Source organism: Cyprinus carpio, chromosome A22 (assembly GCF_018340385.1).
Source record: "Cyprinus carpio isolate SPL01 chromosome A22, ASM1834038v1, whole genome shotgun sequence".
Lineage (NCBI taxonomy): Eukaryota > Metazoa > Chordata > Actinopteri > Cypriniformes > Cyprinidae > Cyprinus > Cyprinus carpio.
Window position 1 is genome coordinate 2,016,513 of NC_056593.1, and position 25,535 is coordinate 2,042,047.

Sequence of the window (25,535 nt, forward strand, 5' to 3'; positions counted from 1 at the left end):
TGTCCAGTTTATTCCAACTGACGTGGTTACACGAGATCTGATTATTATGGTCCATGTATAGGCAGCTACTGAAGACTGGATTACGCATTTAGTGTTTGATTGAACAATAAGTTCTTTAAATATCACGTAGAGATCATTTATTAACAATATGTCTAATTTCTTGACGTTTGAAGACATTTTGGAGTAAGTTCACACTAGCATTCAGAAGTTTGTCATCTCCCAGAACTGTAACTGCAGTGATGGCTATTGAAGATGAGTCTTTGCAATTTTATTTATTTCAATAATTCTGAATCATTTCCGGCTATAATGGTTATTTTCAACATTAGTGAAGCTTTGGCTTTTTTTAATTTTTATTTATTTGGATTTTTATTAATTATTTACGGATTTGATTTTTATTTAAAACATTTTGCATTCACTTGCAAAAATTTGCATTTCGCCAGAAACTTTAGGTTCAGTCTCAGAAGTGTTGCAATTCTCAAGAAAGTTTGCATTTGCTGATAAGCCCACAATATGAATGCAACGCAATAAATAGTAAAGCTTTTTCTTTACACTTAACAAGCAACTGTGTGCTGTGCATAGTACTGTATGTATCATCAATAAGGTGTATATTGAATTTAATCCTTTAACATCACTATGTAGTACATTAAAGGGATAGTTCACCCAAAACATAAGCATAAAAACACTACACCTCACTATTACCAACTCACCTTCATTAATCTTGATCACGAATCTTCAGGACGGTCTTTCACTTGAGCTCCTCCACACAAAAATACTGGTTTATCTTCCAGTTGTCTGGAGAAACATGGAGGATATACAACAGGTAGTCAACCAAAATGACTGTTACCAGTGCGGCAGTAAACACAACCCAGTCACATGTTGTTATACTAATTAATTAAATAAATAACCAGGTGGTGATAGATGGTGTTGTTGTGTTTTTTTTAATGAAGATGAAATAAAGGAAATTGACTGGTAATATTAATAACGAAAACAATATAGCATTATAACATTTAATCTCAATTATTCATCATATAAATCCTTAATGTTCAAACTGTTTGACTACTGTTACAGTGAAATATTACAGTTTCGGTAATACTAGCCAGTCATTCAGATTATTATACATTTAGAGAGGTGTGCATTATGCCTTAAAATAAATAAAACGACAGAAAATGCAGGCACCCTCTTCTGGCGAGATGTGGCTATTCATTGGCACGACCCTCACAGTGCATTATGGGTACATTATAAACACTATACCGCACTATTAACTTACTTTTGTTACTCCTGATCTCGTCCTCAGTCAGATTCTTCTGGATGGGCCCTGTCTTGTGCTCCACCACACAAACATACTGGTGCTTCTTCCACTCGTCTGGATGAATATGAAGGGTAGATGTCTTCTGGAAGGTTCTATCCTCATTTGGTAGTAGCTCTCCAAGCTCCACATCCTCATAGTGCTCCTCTCCATTTCTTAACCAGGTGATATTCACTTCTGATGGGTAGAAACCTGTGGCATGACACACTACCGGAGAGGAGGAATTCTTCTGTACCAGAGACACTAAAGGAGACACTTTTTCAAAAAAAAAAAAAAAAAAGATTTATAGGAAAGTTTAATACTTTTAATTATGCAAAGGATCAACTTATGCAAATTTATGCAAAGGATCAACTTATGCAAATTTATGCAAAGGATCAACTTAAACATAAATGCAGCTATATTTTGTTTTAACCCTTCGGTGCTCATTTGAGAATTACATTTGTGGTTTCATCGTCAAAAGTGACACTTTTTTTTCTTTATATATTTTTGTTCAATAACATTTTTTTCTTTTTTTCTTTTGTATTATAAAAGAATTTTATGGTGCTAACTAATATTTATGCAATCATTTATGCCATTTACCCATTGAAAATACATATTTTCTAACATTTTTTCCATTATTTTTCAATTAATACAGTATTTCAGGTTAAAATAGAGACTAGGCATTTAAAATCCAGTTTTACCATGAAGCAACAATTTTTACAATTTCAAAATGTTAAATTATTCGGTCAAAAGTGAACGAAGAGCACCAGAGGCTCAATGAAGCAATCTCACCAATGACTAATTTATTATAATCAAAAATAATCCACTTGATAAAACAAAGTGAATTTCTTGAAGAAAAGCTACCTTTTCTCTCTAAAGCATCTTTCCCTAATTCCAAGAAATATTTTATCCAGTCAATGCGATCTTGTTCGCAGTATTGTTTCAGTAATTGTAGTTGTTGACTATCATTGTTCCACTTCTGCACTATGGGGATTCCCTGCGGTACAGGTGAGTTGTATCTGAGCTTCTTCAGGTCCAGTGTGATAAAATCTTCTCCATCATAACCATGCTGATCAAATCCATCTGAATCATTAGTCTTATAATCCCAAACACATCCATACATCCTCTGATACACATGAACACCTGAGAAAGAAAAGGAGGTGCTATAAGATCTGTTCTTTTTTACTGTAAAAAGATCATTGTTTTTTTTTTATGTATGTAGTTCAGAGTATGTTTCATATTTATGTGACTGATTTAACTGCTGCATTAGAACAGTAATGTTAATTTTGTTGATCTGCCGCACTTGTTCTCTGATCTCAGTGTAATCTTTCCATATGTTTCTGGATTCAATTGTCATCCAGTTCGGTTTGGGAATCAGCTTCTTTCTCACACTATCATAATAATCAATCTGCAGTCCATCCAGTGTAGCTACAGCAGAAACCTTTGGAATTCTTGCAATCGTCTGTCCATTTATTTCAGTGTAAGTTATGGTGAAGGTGTGCCTCTCTGAACAAGCAAAAAGACAAACACAGTTAAACACCAAATACAGCGTCATAAATCAAATCACTGTTTGAGTCGTTCAGTTTTTTCTTTTAATTTCACATCAATACTTCAGCAGGTTCATCATAAACCAGATAATGTTTGTCAAGACAAACTGTAGGTTGGCTTGAGAAAGCCTAGCCTGAAAGTTTGAAGTAGTTGCTTCAAATCTTGAGGATTGATAGATAGTTTGAAGCAGTAATAATCTTATAATTAGTAGTTTTAAAAGCTCAAAATTTGAATGTAAAGTTTCTCAGACAGATGCAACTGTGTTATCTATTAATTTTTTTTTAACAAAATTAATGTAATTTAAAAAAATAATAATAATTGTGTCTATTTTGTTTTTTGGTACTGTTGTAATCTATTTATAAGTAGACTGTGTTGTGTGGACATTATGTAGAAACTGAATGAAGTAGACAAAATGTAAAAAAAAAAAAAAGCATAATCTTTACTGTGTGAATTAAATATTCATACACTGGTCCTTATTAATGCTACTGAAATTAGTCAATATCAGAGGGTAAATTTTCTTTTATTTTGTTGTTTGATTAACATTTTAGGTACAGATAGATACATTTTAGTCCCAGAAGAATAATAACTATAAGTTTAAGTAGCATTTCAGTAGTTTTTTACACTACACTATAAAAAAAAAAAAAAAGATTCTATGAAATTTACAGTAACTTGCTGGCAGCAATTGGCAAGTAAGTTGCTGTAATATATTCCACAGTATGATGCAGTAAGTTTAATCACAGTACAGTAACTTTGAGCATATGTTTAATGTTTGGTTTGTGTTGTTTTAATGGGGGCTGTGGAGGAGATGTGAACACACTGTTGTGCTGTGTCGCGTTTTGACAAATCTGAGGTATTATGTCTTTTTTTAAAAAAGCCATTCTTAAAGTACTGGTATTAGTGAAATGAGGAATCGCACAGTTTTTAGTGATTTTTTTTTTGTTACATTTTTATTGCTGAGTATATTGTGCAACACTATATAGTACTAGATAAATAATAAAATAAAAAGGAATAAAATATGTAAATAAACAATAATGATAATAATAACAATAAATTGTTTTGTATATGAGAAAATTAGATAAGGGTATTTTCAGGGATATTATTGATAGCTAAAAAATATTAAAAAGATTTCTGTTAATTAAAATAAAGCTGAAATAAAACAAAATTGATAATAAATATAATATAAACATTAGCTTTAAAATTTAAAACCGTTGCCTGGCAATTAACTAAGTTTACATTGGAAATACATAAAAATTAAAATAGCAATATTAAAAAATACAACAACAAAAAATAATAAAATGACCAAAAGCACACAATAAAATTACTAAAAATTGTAACAAAAATTATCAAGAAAAAGAAACATATAAAAATAAACACTGATTCAAAATATTAATAAAGCTAAAGTAACACTGAGTTCAACACACCTTGCTGACAGAAATCTTTCTTTTTAATGCCAAGCCATCTTCTGTGGCTATATTCATGGAGAAAGCCAAATTTAATTATTCAAAGATAAAACTAAATTAGATATTAAAGATGTTCTTTTTCTTAAAAAAAAAAAAAAAAAAAACTAAAACTAAATTTGGATTTACTTGGTTAGCTGAAAGAGAATTCAGCCCTAATTATTTATTGTTAATCTCACCTGAGTAAACGAAAAGTACGCAGATGAAGAAAATGATGAGCTTCATTATGGACAAAAATCCATGCATTTGCCTCTCAAATAAGCGTAGCTGTCAGAGTGCTGCAAACACTTCAGCACATCGACAGGAAAGAAGTGGTTACTGAGAGAAGCTGCAAGTCTATATAAACGGTTTCAACAGGATGTTTAAGGAGGAAAGTTTTACTTACAAGGTGACCGCCTCATTCATTCATTTTTTCCAGACAGATATTTGATCATTTCTGAGAACTCTTTTTTTTGATAGCCCACTTTAGACATTCTGCTAACGGGTAGATCTACTGTACTGAACTGAGTTCTCTTTTGCATCTTCTTGCACTTGAATGGTGTAAAATCTCTTGAATGTTTACATTGGCAAGACTTAAATCGCGTAGAGATACATTATAGGTAATGTCCTGAGTGTCTTTCACTCTGAAATGTTTGTGGAAATTACCTGCATTATGAGCCCAGAGCCTGTAGGAATAAGTAAAATAATACAAAAAAAGCATATTAGGTGCCAAAGTCTGCCTTCATTTTCATTACCAAGAAAAGAATTTCAGCGGTGGTCACACCAGTCCTGTGAAGTGGAAAATTATGTGATTTATGTTTTTTCCTAGCTAACACACAGTGTACCAAATATGTAGTATTCTAGTAGTATTTTTTTGTTTTTTTGGTTTCTTTGTGTTTGAAATTTTTTATGGGGTTGTTTGATGATAATTTTTTTTTTAATATAATTTTAAAATCTCAACATCTTCAGTATAAACATTTATGGTTGTAAGATAACCAAGAAGGTACCAGTTATGTAATTATGAATGCACATATGTGCTATTTACAGATGAAAAGTGTGAGAAGTTATTTCCAGATGTACAGTCTCAGTATAGAGGTGGTTTTATGGGTGTGTGGAGTCCAGAGTGATTTTACCAGCCCTTTTCCTCACTCTGGAGGTGTAAAGATCTTGGAGGTTTGGCAGGGGGGCTTCTGATGTCTGATTTGCTGGCTGAGCCAAACCAAACAGTCATATATGAACACAGGACAGAATCAATGATGGCGGAATAGAACTGTGTGAGCAGCTCCTGTGGCAGGTTGAACTTTCTTAGCTGGCGAAGGAAATACAGCCTCTTTTTAGCAATATCAGTTCAGAGTCAATGTGATTGTCCCACTTCAGGTCCTGAGAGATGGTGGTGCCCAGGAACCTAAATAACAACCATAGTGCTGTTCATGATTGTGAGTGGGGGAGTGCAGGGGGGTTCCTCCTGAAGTCCACAATCATCTCGACTGTTTTGCGTGTGTTGAGCTCCATGCATTTGACTCTCAAGTAAGCAAAGCTGTCAAAGAGTGCTGCAAACACTCTTCAAAAACTTCACCACATCCACAGGAAGAAGTGGTTACTGAGGGAAGCTGAAGGCCTATATAAACAGTTTCGATATTGATATTTAAGGAGGAAAGTTTTACTCACAAGTTGACCGCTTTATAACTTTTTTTTTTTTGCCAGACAGACATTTCTGTTAACACTTTATTTTGATACCCCAATTTAGACATTCTACTGACAGGTAGATCTAACACTAATATTCAGGTACAGAAATACTGCAGGATTTGAAAGAAATAATCAAATGTAAAATAACACTGGATAGTCTTCACTGTATAAATAGTCCTCACAGTTAAAGTTAAAAAAAGTTATTTAGTCAAGAGCATTGAGTGACTTTGTCTTTTGTCATATTAGGTGCCGAAGTCTGCCTTCATTTTCATTACCAAGAACAGAATTTCAGCGGCGGTCACACCAGTCCTGTGAAGTGGAAAATTATGTGATTTAGGATTTTCCTAGCTAACACACAGTGTACCAAATATGTAAACAGTTATATATACATTTACATTATATTTACATTTAGTCATTTAGCAGACGCTTTTATCCAAAGCGACTTACAAATGAGGACAATGGAAGCAATCAAAATCAACAAAAGAGCAATGATATACAAGTGCTATAACAAGGCTCAGTTAGCTTAAATGCAGTACACGTAGCAAGGGCTTTTAATTAATATAATAAATAAAAAGAAAACAGACAGAATAGAAAAAGAATAGAGCAAGCTAGTGTTAGAGGTCTTTTTATTTTTGCTTTTGTTAATTGTATAATAAATGAAAAGAAAACAGACAGAATACAAAAATATTAGAAAGCTAGTTAAATTGTGTATTGAATGAGAATAGAGCAGACAGAATACAAAAATATTAGAAAGCTAGTTAGGTTTTTTTTTTTAAGAAATTTAGATAGATGTGTTTTAATACGTGTGTTTTTGGAGGTGGCTTATTGAGGATTTCTAAAGTGGACTTTGACATTTGGACAATGACTTTTGCATTTCTCGCGCAGAACTTTCAAACTGGTCGTGCAGCAACCGTCACCTCGGCATATTTACCATGGTAAAATGAATAATTTTAATGAATATAATTAATGTATGAATGCATCGTTACAAATCAGATGACCCCCCCCCTCCAAAATAAAAACAGTAGGTTTTATGGGGCTAATCAAATGGTAAATGATTTAATAATTAAAATAATAATTTATTTTCTGCCATAATTATTCTAAAGCACCATTTCTCAGAAATAGTGTTTAAAGAATAATGTTAAAGTGAACAAAATATTGGTAATTATGACCTCGTGCCGATAGTTTTGATTAGAATAAAGCACCTCCGGTCGGGCTGTCGCATACAGTCTAGCCGCAGAAGTTCAAATACGTATCCAAAGCTCAAATCGAATCCGAAATTTTGGAATGTGAGTATGATCTTTTGATTCTAAATTCAGGTAGCTCACTAATTTCTTTTGGTTGTGAATGAATTACTTTCTGTCTGTTTTTTTTCGTTGGAGGATGTGGAAAGGCGGCTTAAGGACTCAGCTGCTCGGATTGAGTTGGGCAGGTCATTCCACCAGGAGGGAACATTTAATTTAAAAGTTCATAAAAGTGACTTTGTGCTTCTTTGGGATGGCACAATCAAGTGACATTCACTTACAGAACGCAAGCTTCTAGAGGGCACATAAGTCTGAAGTCATGAATTTAGGTATGGGGTGCAGAGCCAGTGGTGGTTTTGTAGGCAAACATCAATGCCTTGAGTTTTATGTGAGTAGCTATTGGTAGCCAGTGCAAATTGATAAACAGAGGTGTGACGTGTATTCTTTTCAGCCAAGGGAGCACTGCAATAGTCCAGCCTGGACAGAACAAGAGCTTGAACAAGGAGTTGTGCAGCATGTTCTGAAAGAAAGGGCCTGATCTTCTTGATGTTGAATAAAGCAGCCAATATGCAGCGACCGAACAGTTTTTAGCAATGTGGTCTGAGAAAGTTAGCTGATCATCAATCATAACTCCAAGGTTTCTGGCTGTTTTGAAGGAGCTTTATGGTTGATGTGCATAACTGGATGGTGAAATTGTGATGAAACGATGGGTTTGCTGGAACCACAAGCAGTTCTGTCTTGGCAAGGTTGAGTTGAAGGTAACGGTCCTTCATCCAGCAAGAAATGTCTGTTAGACAAGCTGAGATGCGAGGAGCTACCGTCGGATCATCAAGATGGAATGAGAGGTAGAGTTGAGTGTCATCAGCATAGCAGTGGTATGAAAAGCTATGTTTCTGAATGACAGAACCTAATGATGCCATGTAGACAGAGAAGAGAAGTGGTCCAAGAACTGAGCCCTGAGGCACCCCAGTAGTTAGATGTTGCGACTTGGACACCTCACCTCTCCAAGATACTTTGAAGGACCTATCTGAGAGATAATACTCAAACCACTGGAGTGCGGTTCCTGAGATGCTCTTTGCCAGTAGGGTTGACAGGAAGATCTGGTGGTTAACCGTGTCAAAAGCAGCGGACAGATCAAGCAAGATAAGTATTGAAGATTTGGATTCCGCTCTTGCCAGTCTTAGGGCTTCAATAACTGATAGCAAGGGAGTCTCAGTTGAATGTCCACTTCTGAAGCCAGATTGGTTGCTGTCAAGGAGGTTGTTCTGTGTGAGAAAGGCAGAGACTTGTGTCACCGGGTGACTAATCCGAGCGGAACTTTTCTTTTCCGGGCGGAACTGAAGTGTGGGAAATATTTCCGCCCGGACTAATTTAAGTGAAACACGAGGTTCTGTTCCGGTTTGCCCAAGGCGGGGAAATTATCCAAGATACACGTCAAGGTGTGGGAAGAGGACATGTCGGATACCGATTGGAGGATCGGGAAGGAAGCAGAGATATAAAAGGGGCTGGTTTATGAACAGGAAGGTGGTAGTCTGTTCCGCTGTTGTTCCACACGAAACGGAAGTGGCTGGTGTGGCGTGGATGTTGTGATTTACGGGCTGCAACGGAGAATCCAAGGAAAGGGGAGATTGGAAGTGCGTAGTAAGTTAAGTGATCAACCTTTTGTATGTTGTGTTTACATCTTATTGTGGATTGCGTTGACGGAGCGATCCTATGTTTTGGAAGGTCCCTGAGTGAAGGAGTCATTGAATTCGTATGGGAGAGGACAACACTGTGTACTGGTGGGTGTAAGACTTTATGAACATTCTTGTATATTGTGTGAGAGTGGATGATGTATGTGGAGGGAGACTAACTGCCTTTAAGAAAGGGTTCCGACTGGCAATATTTCTCTCCGTAGCAGTGGGTAATTCCCCCCCCCTCTTGTGTTGATCTAATAATCCTCATTGCTTGTGTGTTTACTCAGTTGTTGATAGTAGTGCCTTGCGTTGGAGAGATCGCTGGGAAAGACGGAGAGACTCCGGTGTACGATATATACGCCTGCTGTGGTCTGCCGCCTGCCTGCCTTCGTAAGCCATCTGACACGCCCCGCCAGGACTCTGAGCCCGAAACGGGAATACACCACGGATCTTTTTTTCAACTTCTTACTGAGTGTGTGGAGTGCGTGAGTGCTGCTATATTGAAGTGTACACACGAGAAGAATTGTAGTGCCTTTGTGTGTGTGGTGGTGTTTGTCCGTGGTGTTGTGTCCCCGGTCGTAGGAAGAGGACTGACAGAGAGGAGCAGTGTATTGGTGGCAACCACAGTCTTTACCTTAATAAGCTGGAGCTTGGACGTGTTGGAGGCACCTCTGGAGGAGGTTGGATGACGTCGCCCACACAGCGATCTCTGTAAGCTTTTAAATCAAAGCCTTACCCTTTCATCCACGTGACGTTGTGTGATTGGCCTTGTCAGCAACCACCGGCCTTGTGCGTGTCGTCTGTGCTGTCTCTTTGACGAGGGAAGCGAAGGACAACAGCCGATCCTCCCCGTGTGCCCCCTTGCCAAGCTGGGCGGGAAGCCCAGTATTGTTTGCAGTCTCACCTGTAAGGACCCACCAGCCGTCAGTCCTCCACCAAACCCGTATCTGCTTGGAATACCGACCTCTGAATATCTTCAGTGGTGAGTAGCCAGTTAACAGCCCAGCCCTGTGAATGCTCACCTGTGTATTGAATTCTGTATTCACTTGAGAGCTAGAACCCCTGCACGCTAACAGCCCAGCCCTGCGAATACTCACCTGTGTATTGAACTCTGTATTCACTTGAGAGCTAGAACCCCTGCACGCTAACACCCAGCCCTGTGAATACCCACCTGTGTATTGGAACGCTGTACTTACCTGGGAGCTAGAACCCCTGCACGCTAACCAGCCCGCCCCTGTGAATACCCACCTGTGTATTGAATTCTGTACTTACCTGTGAGCTAGAACCCCTGCACACTAACAGCCCCAGCCCTGCGAATACCCACTTGTGTATTGGACTCTCTACTTACCTGAAGCTAGAAACCCCTGCACGCTAACAGCCCAGCCCTGTGAATACCCACCTGTGTATTGAACACTGTACTTACCTGGGAGCTAGAACCCCTGCATGCTAACAGCTCAGCCTTGGGTCTTGAAGTCATTAGTAGTTTTAAAGTTTCCCCTCCCCTTTCCCCAAACTTTTAAATAAATAAAATTGTTAAATTTTAATCTTGGCTGTCTGTTCGTTCATTGGGGTGTTGTGGGACCTCCTCGAGGTGGAAGTTAGAGGGAGGAGCGAGACCCGTTAAATTGGTGGTCCGCTCTGACCTGCAACACTTGGTTGAACACAGCTCGTTCAAGTGTTTTTGCAATGAAAGGAAGAAGGGAAACTGGTCTGTAGTTCTCTAAAAGAGTAGGGTTGAGGGTGGGTTTCTTAAGTAGTGGAGTTATACGAGCCTGTCTAAATGTTGAGGGAAAAACACCAGTGTGAAGGGATATGTTAGTGAACACAGATGTGATTTAGTGATATGTGGACAGGTTAGTTAAAAGATGGTGGAGTAGAAGTTTGTGGGGTGGTACTGTGTGAGGTTGAACTTTCTTAGCTGGCGAAGGAAATACAGCCTCTTTTTAGCAATATCAGTTCAGAGTCAATGTGATTGTCCCACTTCAGGTCCTGAGAGATGGTGGTGCCCAGGAACCTAAATAACTCTACTGCAGCCACAGTGCTGTTCATGATTGTGAGTGGGGGAGTGCAGGGGGGTTCCTCCTGAAGTCCACTATCATCTCCACTGTTTTGAGCGTGTTGAGCTCCATGCATTTGACTCTCAAATAAGCGTAGCTGTCAAAGAGCGCTGCAAACACCTTTCAAAAACTTCACCACCTCCACAGGAAGAAGTGGTTACTGAGGGAAGCTGAAGGCCTATATAAACAGTTTCAATACGGATGTTTAAGGAGGAAAATTTTACTCACAAGTTGACCGCTTTATTCAGTAAGCATTTTTTTTGCCAGACAGACATTTCTGTTAACACTTTATTTTGATACCCCACTTTAGACATTCTACTGACAGGTAGATCTAACACTAATATTCAGGTACAAAAATACTGCAGAAACTGAATGAAGTAAAATCAATAAATCAAACATAAAATAAGACTGGATAGTCTTCACTTTATAAATAAATACTTATATAAGTCCTTACAGTTAAAGTTGCAAGAAGTTAAGAGTAGTGAGTGACTTGCTCTTTGTCTTTTGTTGCTCTGTGATTAACATTAACGACACAGTCAGCAGCAGGTTCATTAGGCTGCTGTCACTTTAAGACCTAATGCACAGATCTAATATACTGTTACACCAGCGGTTTTCTTCTCAACTGATTACACTCATTTAAGACCTAACCGACTGCTTTGTGTGAATACTGACCATGATGGGCGTTTTGACAATTTTGTGGATATTAGAAACTTTACGTGCAATATGCCATGAAAAAGAACTCAGTTCAGTAGTCGCGAGCTGTCTGAGAAGCGGTTTCATGTATGCGTGCTTTGGGTATGTAGCACATATCCTCTCAGAAACTGATATATGAAGTTATAGTCTCTGTGAGCTCGTTTCCCAAAAGCAACTATGGTCACAAGTTCCGTCATTACCAATAGAGTTCACTTAGTTATCTGACGATGCTTTTCAGAAACACACCCCAGATCGGTGGCTGCAGCTTCAAAAACACTTAAGTCAGTGCAGTTGAAACAGGCTTGCAAATCCCGCTCTGCTTCATTAGTCCATCTCTTTACAGTCCTTATTACAGGTTTAGCTGATTTCAGCTTCTGCCTATAAGATGAACTAAACAGTAACCAGAGAGGCCCAAAGTTGCCCGTGGGACAGAGCGATGTGCATTCTTTATTGTGGTGTAACAGTTATCCAGTATATTGTTGTCTATTGCTGTTACTTTCTCTGGCGTGTCTTTTTTTTTGCTGTTTGTTTTTTGGATTTTCTTTTTTAAGATTTGATTTGTTATTATTACAAGGGTTTTTTTAGGTTGTTTGTTTTTTCATTTTTTTGTTGCACTGCACTCACACATATGTCCGGAGGAACGTACACATTTACAAGAATGAACAAGGAAAACTCAGGAGCGACCGCAACTGGTGGAGGGGTTTGCGGTTTATGAGGGTAGAATGTTTTTTAGGAGAGCACTGTTGTTTATTATTTTGGTGTATATATATATATAGGAGAATATATATATATACATACACCTGTATAGACAAATGCAACAATTTACCTGACAACATCAACAAGAAATAATACTAGCATATAGTAGTATTAGAATAAACTCACAAAAAGAAATCTACATAATATATTCATGTCATGATGCATTCTGGGAACTCAAGATATACTGTACTGATGTGGACATCACAGCGCCTGTCAAAAGACAAAACTTAAACACTTCATCAACAATTTCACCTTACAAAACAGTTAACATTTATACATTTAGCTGATGTTGCACATACAATATTTTATGTTTATTTTTTCAGCTGTATATGGTTTTCTTACAACAGTTTTCTTGAAACTGAAATGTAAGTTTACAAAAGCAACCCATCAAACAGAAATTAAAGAACTTACAGTTAGAAAAAAAACATGTAACTCTATATTTACAGGCAGTACTGGATAGTAACTGATTACATGTTATCTTAATAACGTAATTAGATTAAAATGATTACAATTACTTTTTCTGAATTACATGATTACAAATTAATCACACAATGGCAGTAAATTATTAATAATTTATAAATTCTCCCTAATTCTCTTTTTTTCTCTCTCTTCTTAAATTTTGTGCTCATGTGATGCAGGATGTGATGCTTTTTATCAGTCAAACCAAAAATACTTACTTGAAGTTAATATTTCAATAATTTAACATTCCATTTGCATGTTCTCTGATGTCAGTTAATGGTCATACAGTTTTTTCTCTTTATAAAATTGATCACATTTCGATTAATCCCAAATCTATAAACAAATAATGTTTGAATGTTTTCTGATGTAGTTAGATTGTATTATATTTTTTTGACTATGATTTTTAAGGAGTTTACCCAGCACTCTTTGCAGGACATTTTCTTTTGAAATATTTACACATGGAAAGACAAGATCACACCCGCTAACACATCTGAGTTTCATATACAGACAATATCTGGTACCTTCATATCCAGTGTTGGTCAGACACAACGTCACACAAACTGTATGTAAGAAAATGTTTCTTCTTATTTCTTCATGTCGTATCTCGCTGGAGTCACCAAGTGAGCCAAAACTACAACTGATGCAGGTGTATGACGTCTTTGTGGATATTATTTAACACTGAAACATGTTTTGGTCCTGAAGTTTCCCAACTGGACTGGAATCTGGGGCTCATACAGATGAATGGAGGAAACTCTTCAAAGATTTTGGTCTGCCTTTCTTTCGGACCGACTGCCGGCTCATACTTCATGACTGCAAAGTAATTTCATACATATTCATTGAGATATTTAATTCTGCTTTGGAAATTCTAAGGACATTCCCATCATCCTGCAGCTATTGAAGCTGTTCACAGAAAAACTGTTAAAGTACTTACTTGTATATTTTGGATTGAAAGATAAATATACAGGAATAGGGAAACTCCCGCCACAGACAGAAATATTTTTTTGAGGTATGCTTTTGTAAGTCCTTAAAAATACAAAAAATATATTTAAAAAGACATATAATAACATACAGAAACAGCAATATAGGTCTGAAAAAAGTAAATGCAATGAATGATTTCGGTCTGTTTCTCAGACAAAACAAAAATTTGACTTGACAAGACTTGAAATACCGTGCATAAGTCATGTTGACAAATTAAATAATTCTTATTCTTTTCTTGTTCCAAGCTTCACAAACTTAGTCACTTTTATTGTACAGTATGTCAGAATAACTTTACATTATACCACACTTTTAATAACTCACTGTCGTTACTCTTGATCTCGTTCTCTCTCAGAATCTTCTGGATGGTCCCTGTCTTGTGCTCCACCACACAAACATACTGGTCCTTCTTCCACTCGTCTGGAGGAACACGGAGGATAGATGTCTTCTGGAAGGTCCCATCCTCATTTTGTAGTAGCTCTCCAAGATCCACTTCCTCATCATGATCTTCTCCATTTCTTAACCGGGTGATAGTCACTGCTGATGGGTAGAAACCTGTGGCATGACACACTACCGGAGAGAAGGGGTCCTTATGTAACAGAGACACTTCAGGAGCTACAAAAGATTGAGAAAATAAAATGATGAAAATACTTAATACTTCGAATTTATGCAATAGATTAACATAAACTTAAACACAGCAACATTTAGTTTTAACCCTTCAGTGCTCCTCAAATGGGAGTCACACTTGTGGTTTTGAGTTCAAAAGTCACACCTGAAATGTAACTGATTTTTCTGAGAAAAAGCAATATATTTTTGTTCAATAATATATTTTATTTTGAGAGAATTTTATGGTAGTGATTAATATTTATTCAATAATTTATGCTTTTTTTCCATTCCAGGCCTTAAAAATGCAGTTTTCTCATGAAGCTACAATTATTTTTTTTACAAATTTTTTTTTGAAAACATAACATTTTTCAGTCAAAATTAACTGAATGGCACCAGAGGGTTAATGAGGCAATCCATGAGGAATAAAAGAAAAACAACAACTCATTTATTATAGGGTAGAGTGGGGGGAAACGCCTCCCTACTGTTTTTTTAACAAAATAACCACTAGATAAAGTCAAGATAGACTTTTGTTGTAACTATGGACTGTGTTGACAAGAGTGATGTAGAAGGATTCACCATGAAGCTTACACTTGTGATAAACCTGAGAGAAAATGGATTTCACAAGAAGTGATCTAATTTTCAGCAGTAAGAAGAAAAGTGTTTTAAAGCTTGTTTTGTAGAACATCACATTTATATATGATATGAGAATAGAAAGGCCTTTAGATACAGAGTATGTGTTATTTAAGAAAAATATAATTATATTTTTAGAATTACATCTTTTCCTTTTTCCCCTCAAACCGAGTGTGTGGGGTAAAACGCACTCAAGGGGCGTAGCTTCATTTCTCTTCAGTTCTCTTTTCTCAATATCAATTCCTTTGTTTTTCCATCAAATGTATTATAACTAGTTGGTTGAATAAAAATATTTGGACTTTATATTTAAAAATAACGTCAACTTAGCATCAGGTAACAATATTTTTCAAATAGGCTATAATTATTTTTAATTTAAATTTAAATATAACATCAGCTAAGAATATGTTATGAATATTTTTTATTTTTGCTATAAATGAGGGCATTTTACCTTCGTACAAATTACATTTTTGTTAAAAATTTAATAACATGAAAAACTATGTACATTTTTGATCCTTGGTATGTCATTGTCACTAAAACTGAGCTAACTTTTCTGGACACATTTACTTTTGTTTTCCCCAATTACCCTAATCAAAATAATCTACTTGTTGAACAAAGTGAATTTCTTTCTTTTCTTTCTGAAAGCTTCCTCTTTTCTCACTCGCTTTCCTTAATGTTAAGAGATGTTTTAACCAGTCAACACATTCATATTGGTAGTATTTTTGTATAAGTAGTTTTCTGTCATTTTTCCACTCCATCATTGTGATTACTCCCTTTGGAAAAAGTGTGTCAGGCTATGTTTATATTATATTTTTCAAATATGTGCTACAGGTGTGATAACCTTGCTGATCAAACCCATGTAATTTTCCAGTCTCATCATCCCAATCACATCCATACATCCTCTGATATGTATGAACACCTGAGGAAAAGAAAGAGAGGACTTACTTGTATTTTTATTGTATATGGTAATTCTTGACGTTTAAAACTGTAGTATAAAGTATTGCATCTCACCATGTGGCTGATTGAATCGCTGCATTATAGCAGGAATGTTGAGTTTGTTGATCTGCTGCACTCGTTCTCTGATCTCAGTGTAATCTTTCCATCTGTCTCCAGTGGCAAACTTCTTCATCCAGTCCTGTTTGGGAATCAGCTTCTTTATCTCACTGTCATAATAATCAATCTGCTGTCCATCCAGTGTAGTTACAGAAGAAAACTCTGGGAAAACTGCAATCATCTCTCCATTTATTTCAGTGTAAAGTGTGGGGAAGATGTGCCACTCTGAACAAACAACAAGACGACATAAAGCTCTCAAACATGATTAAACACCACATTAAAATTACTGTTTGCATGTTTCAGCTTCTTCTTTTCAGTTCATCAATACTTTTGCAGTTTCATCATAAGTTAGGCATCACTGGAAAGGTTTAAATTTAAAACTCATCGTGTGAAAACATTGTGTTATATTATAAACTGTACTTTAAAACCTTTTGCAGGCTCAATTTTTGTGATATCAACTTCAAATTTGGATCATCAACTGGTTAGATATACAGGTATATTTTTATAGCAATTTTAGAGTTCAAATTATTTTGTAAAACAAATTTCATATAAAATAAGTTCAGTACAATGGCTTTACTAAAACTTCTAGAAATTTTTTACATGTTCATTTTTCACGTGTTTATAATCTGCAGTGTTTGTCTTCTTTAAAAAGCCCAACCTTGGGTCTGTATTTCAAAGCGTTCATGAATCTATGGATCTATGTTAACGGGTTAATTTGCATTCAAATGTTCAAAACTTTAATCATTCATATACTTTAGGACAAAAAAATAAATAAATAAATAAAAAATACAAAAAAAAATATGAAAAGGTAGAAAATTATAATAATAAATTGTTTTATATTTGAGAGAATTAGAAAACACCACACGATTTTCTGTCAGTTCAACCAGAGATATTATCAATTGCTAAAACTATTAAAAACATTTCTGTTAATTAAAATAAAGCTGAAATAAAACAAAATTAACAATAAGTATAATAAATAAATATAATAAAAATATTCATTGAAACTTAACAAAAAGGCAAAAAAAAAAAAAAAATTAGTTTACGCTGAAGCACTAAAATAAATGCTTATTCAACATATTAATAAAACTAAAGGGAAGTAGCTGAAGGCCTTGCTGACAGAAAAATCTCTTTCTTTTTAAATGCCATGCCAGCTTCTGTGGCTATATTCATGAGAGCCTAAATTTGGATTAACTTGGTTAGCTAACAGATAATTCATCCTTTAAATTATGTTATGAAATGAATCTTACCTGAGTAAACAAAAGGTAGGTAGATGAAGAAAATGATGAACTTCATTATGGATGAAAATTCATGCCTTTGACTCTCAAATAAGCGTAGCTGTCAGTGCGCTGAAAACACTCTTTAAAAACACTCTTCACCACATGTCCACATCGACAGGAAGAAGTGGTTACTGAGGGAAGCTGCAGGCCTATATAAACAGTTTCAATACGGATGTTTAGGGAGGAAAATTTTACACACACTTTGACCTCATCATTCAGTAACTTTTTTTTTCCAGACACACTTGATAATTTCTGTTAACAGGTAGCTCTGCAGAAATTGAATGAAGTAATCAAACGTAAAATAACACCAGATATAGTCTTCACTGTATAAATAAATTGAGACAAGTTCTTGCACCATCCAAGGCCAATTAAAGCCCTGTCCTCCTGAAGCTCCACGACCTCTCGTGAGCCAAAAGGTGCCTTACGTGGCTTCATTTTCATTACTAAGAACATTATTTCAGCAGCGGTCACATCGGCCCTTGAGGAGGAAAATTATGTGATTTAGGGTTTTCCCAGCTAACACATGACGTACCAAATACATAATCTGTTGGTATGTTTTGGTTTTTTCATGATTTAATAATTGGACGTTACTAGGACGTTGTATGCCCATGATTACATCACCACCAAATTACCAACTCAAAACGTTGTCAGTACAAACTCTTATGGTCATAAGAAAACCAACGGCCCAGCTACTGTATGTATTACATTCATAATACTTTAGTAATTTTATAACTTATTGGCAACATAACTGCAAAGTCATGGATCTGACAGCCCACGTACATCACAGAGACATCTATTTGACGTCTGCTAGACGTATTTTTTAGGGTGTTTGCTCATCTACAATACCTCTATATGATGTTTCCTATCAGATGTCAAATAGACATTTAGAAGATGTCTTTAAAGGGGTCATATATGACATTATTTGTGTAGCTGGTGTAACAGAATATGTTGACATGCTTTAAAACAAGAGCAGTCTGCTCTGATTGGCCAACTGACCCAGTGCATTGTGATTGTACACCGCAGCACTCGTTGGAAAGTAATGCCTCTTTCCATAATCGCGAGCTTCATCACTCAAAATAAATGTAAAGACATGTCTTTAGCACGATCAGCAAGCCTGAAAGTGGAACAGAGGTGTGACAGACACAGTGATGAAGCTCGTATGTGTTTGCCACGGACGGTTAAGACAGCTGATACTGTTGTGACCCACTGTGTCTCTCTCTCTCTCTCTGTCTTCACACACACACACACACACACACACGCGACACGCAAAACTCCGATTTTGAACAGTCAATAGCAAAATACAAAACATACTTACAGTAGCTGGATTTCAGAAGCGCTAGATTGTCGTAGCAAAGTCAGAACTACCTCCTCTCCTAGGTTCACGAAACGGTCGTCTATAAAATGCGTTCCTGTTCTGTTGGAAGTAATCTTAAAGATTCCTAATGCATCTACTTTCGGAAGGCAAAATAAAAGTGCTTTTGCTTTTGCCTAGACAAACGCAGCATCTCCCTGACTGCGGTACTGAAACCACGCCGCCTTTCTTTGCATGAACATTGCTAGCAGGAGAAAAGCGACCCATTCTCTCCGATTCAATGAGAGATAGTTTGATTCATTTCAATGGAGAGCTGGCAACTGGCGACCAGGTGGGGTGTGTCCAGTGACGCGACAAAGTTCAGAATCCTTCAACTTTGTGCAAATGAAGAGCGACTTTCGGGAATGACAGCCAGTAGGAAAGAAGATGGTAGAGCTCATGTGATTATTCTCCTCTCAGCCATAGATAAACATACACAAGGAAGAAAGTAGGACTTGTTTCTCATTAATTTTTTGTTTGTATGTACAGGTTTAATTTAGATTTAGATTATATTTAGTCTTTTGCCTCCAAAATATTTGAACTTAGCAGCAAAAAACCTGATTCGCTGACAAGGCAACCAGTATTGAGAACGTCCACTAGCAACCTCATCGCCAGCCCCTGGCGACATGTGAACGGGGCTTTGGGCAGCATTATGCAAATATTTCCACATCGTGATATAGACATGTGGGGGTGTGTTTTGAATGAGCCGTTTTAGCGGGGCATTGCAGAGTCTTAACTTTGTTAAAGAATATCTCATTGGGTTTGGACTTTAGTCTTTGCAACTTCAGGGATCTTATCCATGCGCAAATAGCTTGTAACACTCCAAAGAGAAAGGAAAACTTGAAATCGTCATAAGTATCATGTCTTTAAGATGTAAAACTGACATCTATCAGATGTTTGTACACAGCAGATGCTTTCCAGATGAAGCGATCTTTAACAGACATCTTGCAGATGCACCTGTGCTGTACTTTCATTACCATCAAATTGGAGGTTCATTTAATGTGTTCTGATGACCAGAATTTGCTATTTAAAATGTGTAATTAATTGTCAGTGACAAAATTTCCCTTGAGATTAAATGTTAATGTTGTAATGTAACATAAAATGTATGTGGTCTAAATGCTCTTTATATATGATCTTATATACAGCGCAGGCCTCCACATTTTGAACTGAAAAACGTGTGAATTGTATAACATTTGTTTGGATGGTTAGTTTTTTTTTGTTGGGTGAGTTATTTTTTTTTTATATAATTTTTATGGAAATTTCATTTTTATGAGGTGAGAGACTTATTTTTAATACAGATACACGCTTTTCTCAAACACATTTTTGTCTTGAATATTAGTCTTGTAGTTTCTTTTATAAGATCATAACATTGTATTCTAACATTACAGCGTGTCCCCAGATGTTACAATGTACGCGGTTCTATGAAGGGTTGTTTTTTTTAATTTTTTATGTTTAATTTTAAAATTAGATCCGTGGTGTTCTTTTTTTAATGTTTCATTTTAACATTAAAAACTCACAAAGCTAGCTCTCACTGCATTTACACAACCATTTCTTTTCTCATTCAGTCTGTATAAAGTGCAGGTCTGTATAAAGGTGACTTGCAATATTTACAAATGCAAGAGGTTGTAAGAAGTTACATTATTAGCACACATTATTAATTTAAGTTTCATGTATCAGCAGCATCTTTATCACTCTGTCATCGATTAATCAATCTGTTCCCAATCCTGTAAAGTGTTATACAAAAGCTCCCAACAAATCTATTCTCAACATATCCCAAATCTCATCGGCCTGTGTACAGGTTGTACGTTTCCAAACTTTAAAAACAAAAACTTGTGGTATTGATATGCAAAAATGGACTTTGGTGTGCATATGATATGTGATGGGTAGGTTTAGGGTTATGTGGTAGATGTGCATCATATGTTCGCGAAACCTGCGTATTATATGCACGGCAAAGCCCATTTTTGTGTATTAATACCACGAGTTTTCATTTTTATTTGGCGTACTATTTATACACATTTTTTTGAGACTGGGCTCCTCAAACATAGTTAAACCACAGATACAGAGTCAGAATACTACTATCCTAACAAAGAGTAGTTGAATTAAGAGCTACCAATGACAATTAACTATTCTGAGCTTTATTTTTCATTTAGCAACAACAAAACTAAATTATAGACTGGTTTATCGTTTTGCCATAGTGTTCTGCTTGTGATTCCCTCATTCAAACTAATGTGCCCAGATCAGTGCTGGGCTCGTTACTCCAAAAATCTAATTTATTACTCATTACTAGTTACTCCTTTCAAAAGTAATATTATTAACTTTACTTGTTACTTTCTGACAGCAGTAATTAGTTACATTTTTTTTCACTAGTTACATTACTAGTTACTTTTCCTTCACTCCCCACAGAAGTTGTAATTTCGTATCTTTCACTTAAGTTCTTCTAAAATGTTACTAACAAAATATTTCTGTCTCATCATTCGACCAAAATCCACACTGGATTGCAGTCAGAAGTTTTTACAAACACTCTTGATAGTGAAGTAAAAGTGTTGTATTAATAGTCATGTGGAGCTTTAAAGCTAATTGTAGCTATGATTTCTCCATTTCAATAAGTATTTTATCTTAAGAAATCACATAAGTTCATTAGATTTTAAATTATAGTAGTATAATTTACATCGGGCTCAGAGGGATGTGGGTGGGATGTAATGCCAGAGTAAAGTGATGCCACACCTTACACATCTGCATTCAGATCCGCTTTACTCCTGACAAAATCAGCGTAATGGCGATATTTCCATCTGCTGAATGTAAGCTTTTCCATATTAAAAGCTTTCCTGATGCACTGGTGACTTCATGTGCAAGTCATTAAAATAATGAAAATAAATCTAGGAATTATTGGATTTATGGATTTCAGATCAGTAGGGGGTGAGGCATCAAAGGTAAAGTAACGAGCTGTTTTATGGATGGTAGCTGTATTACTGAAATCTTATTATTAATTAGTTACACTGCTAGTTACTGCAAAAAGTAATATTATTATTGTAGCTAGTTACTTCCCAACACTGGCCCGGATCTTCAGCTAATTTTATCGATCTAATTATTGTCTGTTGCTGTAAATGATGAACGTCACGTTGTGTCTCAGAACTTCTCCGTTTTGTTTATTTACAGATGTTTGATTCAGTCGAGGGTTTTCGGAGACTATATTGAATCTGTTACACACCACTTGCTGGCCTGGATAATACTAAAGATGTTTGAGAAAATACGACAAATGTGAAGCGATTTTCTGTCAATTCAACACACGGAAGCAGCAAGGGTTTAAACAAAGTGGCGTTATGAAATGAATCACCTGAGTAAACAAAAGGTATGAAGAAAATTACTAAAAACTTCCTTTTTTATTTTATTTTGTGTATTTGTACTTGGAAATATACATGGCACTGTTCTTGACCCTTTACTTTGTTTTTTTATGAGCAATAAGCATATAAAGGGAAAACATATAAATAGAAGAAAGGACCGGAAAATAAAAAACAAACATAAATTATAGTGTCATTCATTATAAACAACATTTATTATAAATGCCAAGCCACAAAACAATTTACATAAAGCGAAAGTGAAACTAGCGACGTGTGGGAATGCATCAATCAAAATGTGCGATGATAAAAAAAAAAAAAAAAAAAACTTGATTTAGCTATAATCCGGAAAACAGCAGAACCAAAACCCAAATACATACTAAGCAAATAAATATCGCTAATCCAAACAATATTACTTTTTATTATGAAAAGCTCACTTCTCTCACATGCATCTTGTTTTCCTTTTCCCACTTTCTATCATCTTTTTTTTTTTTTTTTTTTTTGACGGGTTACTGTGAAGTGTGTGTGTTTATTTATGTATGTATATATATATATGTATATTATATATATATATATATATATATATATATATATATATATATATATATATATATATATATATATCGTCGCTGTCCGATGAAAAACCACGTATGTCCATTTTGCCGATTTTGAGATTTTTCGACGGATTTAATGTCCAGGTTCATTTCCGTATACAGTATGCTTCACATGTCTAAATGGCCAATGAAAAGTTGTGAAATCATGTCATCTGATTTTCACGTATATCCATCTGGTGTCAAAGCTGTCAATCACGCCGCGTATCTCCCGCCCTGTGGAAGCATAAATCTGTGGACGATAAATCAGTGCAAACAGAACAGGGTCGCATAGCTCCAGAGTAAACAACTGTAGCTCAAAGCTTTGGTATTCCTTTGAAACTACGGGACGGCAGGAAAAAATGTCTTTATAAATACAGGCCAGACCACCACCTCGTCCCGTTGTGCGCGGTGAATTTAAAAACAGAGAGTTTGACGGAACCATTTCAGAAAAGGCGCTAATATCCCCCGGAGTAATCCATGTTTCAGTCAAAAAAAGAAGGTCTAAGTGGCGAGCAGAGAAAAAGTCATTTATAATGAAAGTCTTGTTTACTACCGACCTGGCGTTAATCAAAGCCATTCTGAGCAGCGCTGGAAGTTCAGGAGAGGCCGCAGGTTGTTTCGTCTTGTTTAGTAGCCGAAGGTTGTTAGTAAAAGCTCCTCCCCGCGCAGGGCGAGGCGCGCGAAAAAGCGGGAGCGGCTCCAGCGAGGTGGGAAACACGGGAACAATCCAACCATGCACTGGCTCCAGGGAACGCCAGCGCGGGTAGCATATACCGAAGTCCTTCATAAAGCTCCCCGGGGAAGAACGCGACTCCCGATGGAATCGCAGGTAGCATTTTTAGCTTAACAGCTAGGCCACCCCGTCGTCCACGTCGTCTCTTTCGCCTTCTGCCCGGCAGGGAGCAAGGCCAACGGCGTATACAGTCTGGAATTGACTTCAGAAAGGGAGGTGGAGCACCATGAAAACTGATGAGTTTGTTTATATGAAATTTCTTCCAACTTTAAAAGAGTACATCGGTCATATGTTAAAACTGGTGAAGCAAACTGTGTTAAAACACTTCATAAATGAGCTTAAAACAAACAAACTCAGGACTATGCTGAGCGATAGACGGCATGCCAACCACAACGGCGCCATATTTCCGGCATGCCAACCACAACGGCATGATCGGAAGAACGCGTATCGACCACCGTTACTGTAAAATATGCACGTATATCCATTTAAACTCAATTTTGGTCAAATGTGGATTATATCACTACACTGGCAAGAATATGGTTACATGTAAAGATGCCGTACCAAGTATGACAACGCTACAATCAACTGCTTTTGAATTTTTTTCACTTCCTGAAAAGTAACCGTTTTGGACATACGTGAGTTTCTTCGGGCAGCGACGATATATATATATATATATATATATATTATATATATATAGATATATATATATATATATATATACAGGGGCGGTGTTAGGGGTGGGCTAAGGGGGCTGGAGCCCCGAATGTTTTCATTAAAGCCCCGAATGTTTTTATTACCACCATGCATCAATGAGTTTTCATGCCCAATAAAGTCATTTATATTAGAATTTAATTAAATAAATAAATAAATATCTCTCGACTCTCACGTCTACAGTGTCTGTCAATTTACGCGTTGTCATTCACACCCGACAAAAACCGCCCACTGAGTCTAGTGCTTCTGACTGACATGTAAACTGGCCAACCATCGATGAGCGTCTGTACGATCCAGCCAATGATATGAGATATTTTGGAGCCAGGCGGTTTGTTGGCGTGGAGTATTTTACTAGATCAATTTATTTGAAAATTAAAATGGATATTTGAAAATTCTTCATAAGAATAGCCAAAACACTTGAACGCCAAGAAACAACAGCTTCAGGTATCTGTAACTTTTAATCATAGTATTATATTTCTTTTTTCGGTTTTAAATTGTGTCTGATTTAACGTTACATTTTGAACATCTAACACTTAACGGTTGCGCAGCACAGTCTTTAGGACACACACACACAGAGCGGTTATAATGTTTGTTTAGCACGGTCTGTGGCAGACTTTTCGTGTCAGGGCAACAATTCAATAAACAAGATAATAAAAAATACATATTTCGCGAAGGAAATGGTTCCAAACAAAGCATGTTGTTGTGCTCTGCAGCAACACACAGCGGTGTTTACTGAATAAATTTGCTTGAGTAAATGATTCACTGACCCATTCATAAAAACAGTTGCTTACTTTTTTCTGAATGAATCATCTGTTTCGAACGAATCCATCGATTAAATGACTGACCGACTCACTCATTAAGGCAGTGGCTTACCGCCACCTAGTGGCAAAGTACCATTCTAATTTTTTTCATAATTTCATATTTTTTGTTTTCCAAGATGCATTTCAGTGGCTTGAGTATTCCGTATCCAGAAATTCTGCATTCTGCTTTTCTTGTCGTCTCTTTGGCAAGCATCATATCCGAAACAGCAAAGACACATTAACAAGTGCAAGTTTCTCCAACTGGAAAAGAGCTTTAGAATCATTCATAGAGCATGAACAAAGTAGCCTTCATAAGGGTTCCATGACATGCTGGAAGATCTACAAAACAACTGAAAACACATGGAGATATGAATGATGCACAGACTTCAGTAGAGGGTAAGGTTTATCTGCTAGACTGAATAACTTGAATCTGTTTACTGTAATGCATAAACACAGAGATAAAGTCCTTTGACCGGTATATCTTTGTAGAGTAAGAGTATGTCAGTGCACTGCTTAATGTTTGCTTCTTATCCCTGTTCTACCAGGACAAGTGTAGCCAGTCAGGCTTGATTGGAAAAGAAAAGAAGAACTGAGAGACAGAGGTAAAAAAAAAGTGAGATAGAGACACAACATCAGC

At 36.4% G+C, this 25,535-nt stretch overlaps 1 protein-coding gene and 1 pseudogene across 1 annotated transcript; both read right to left on the reverse strand.

Annotated features, from left to right (window-relative positions):
• Window positions 1-1,196: 1,196 nt before the first annotated feature.
• On the reverse strand, window positions 1,197-4,867 carry LOC109112531 (major histocompatibility complex class I-related gene protein-like). The gene is made up of 4 exons (XM_042712282.1): window positions 4,470-4,867; window positions 2,528-2,791; window positions 2,150-2,428; window positions 1,197-1,567 (listed from the first exon to the last, which is right to left on the reverse strand). The coding sequence occupies exons 1-4, from the start codon at window positions 4,534-4,536 to the stop codon at window positions 1,197-1,199; spliced, it is 981 nt and encodes a 326-aa protein (XP_042568216.1). The 5' UTR covers window positions 4,537-4,867.
• An 8,364-nt stretch (window positions 4,868-13,231) lies between these two features.
• LOC109055490 lies at window positions 13,232-17,465 on the reverse strand (annotated as a pseudogene).
• Window positions 17,466-25,535: the final 8,070 nt, after the last annotated feature.

What these genes read in the sequence shown, in the direction of transcription:
- LOC109112531 (XM_042712282.1), bottom strand. Translation starts at nt 4,536, where the DNA reads ATGCATGGATTTTTGTCCATAATGAAGCTCATCATTTTCTTCATCTGC. An exon ending in GCAGTTAAATCAGTCACATA is followed by an intron (nt 2,429 to 2,527) that starts AATATGAAACAT and finishes TTTCTTTCTCAG; the next exon opens with GTGTTCATGTGTATCAGAGG. An exon ending in AGATGCTTTAGAGAGAAAAG is followed by an intron (nt 1,568 to 2,149) that starts GTAGCTTTTCTT and finishes TTTTTTTTTTTG; the next exon opens with AAAAAGTGTCTCCTTTAGTG.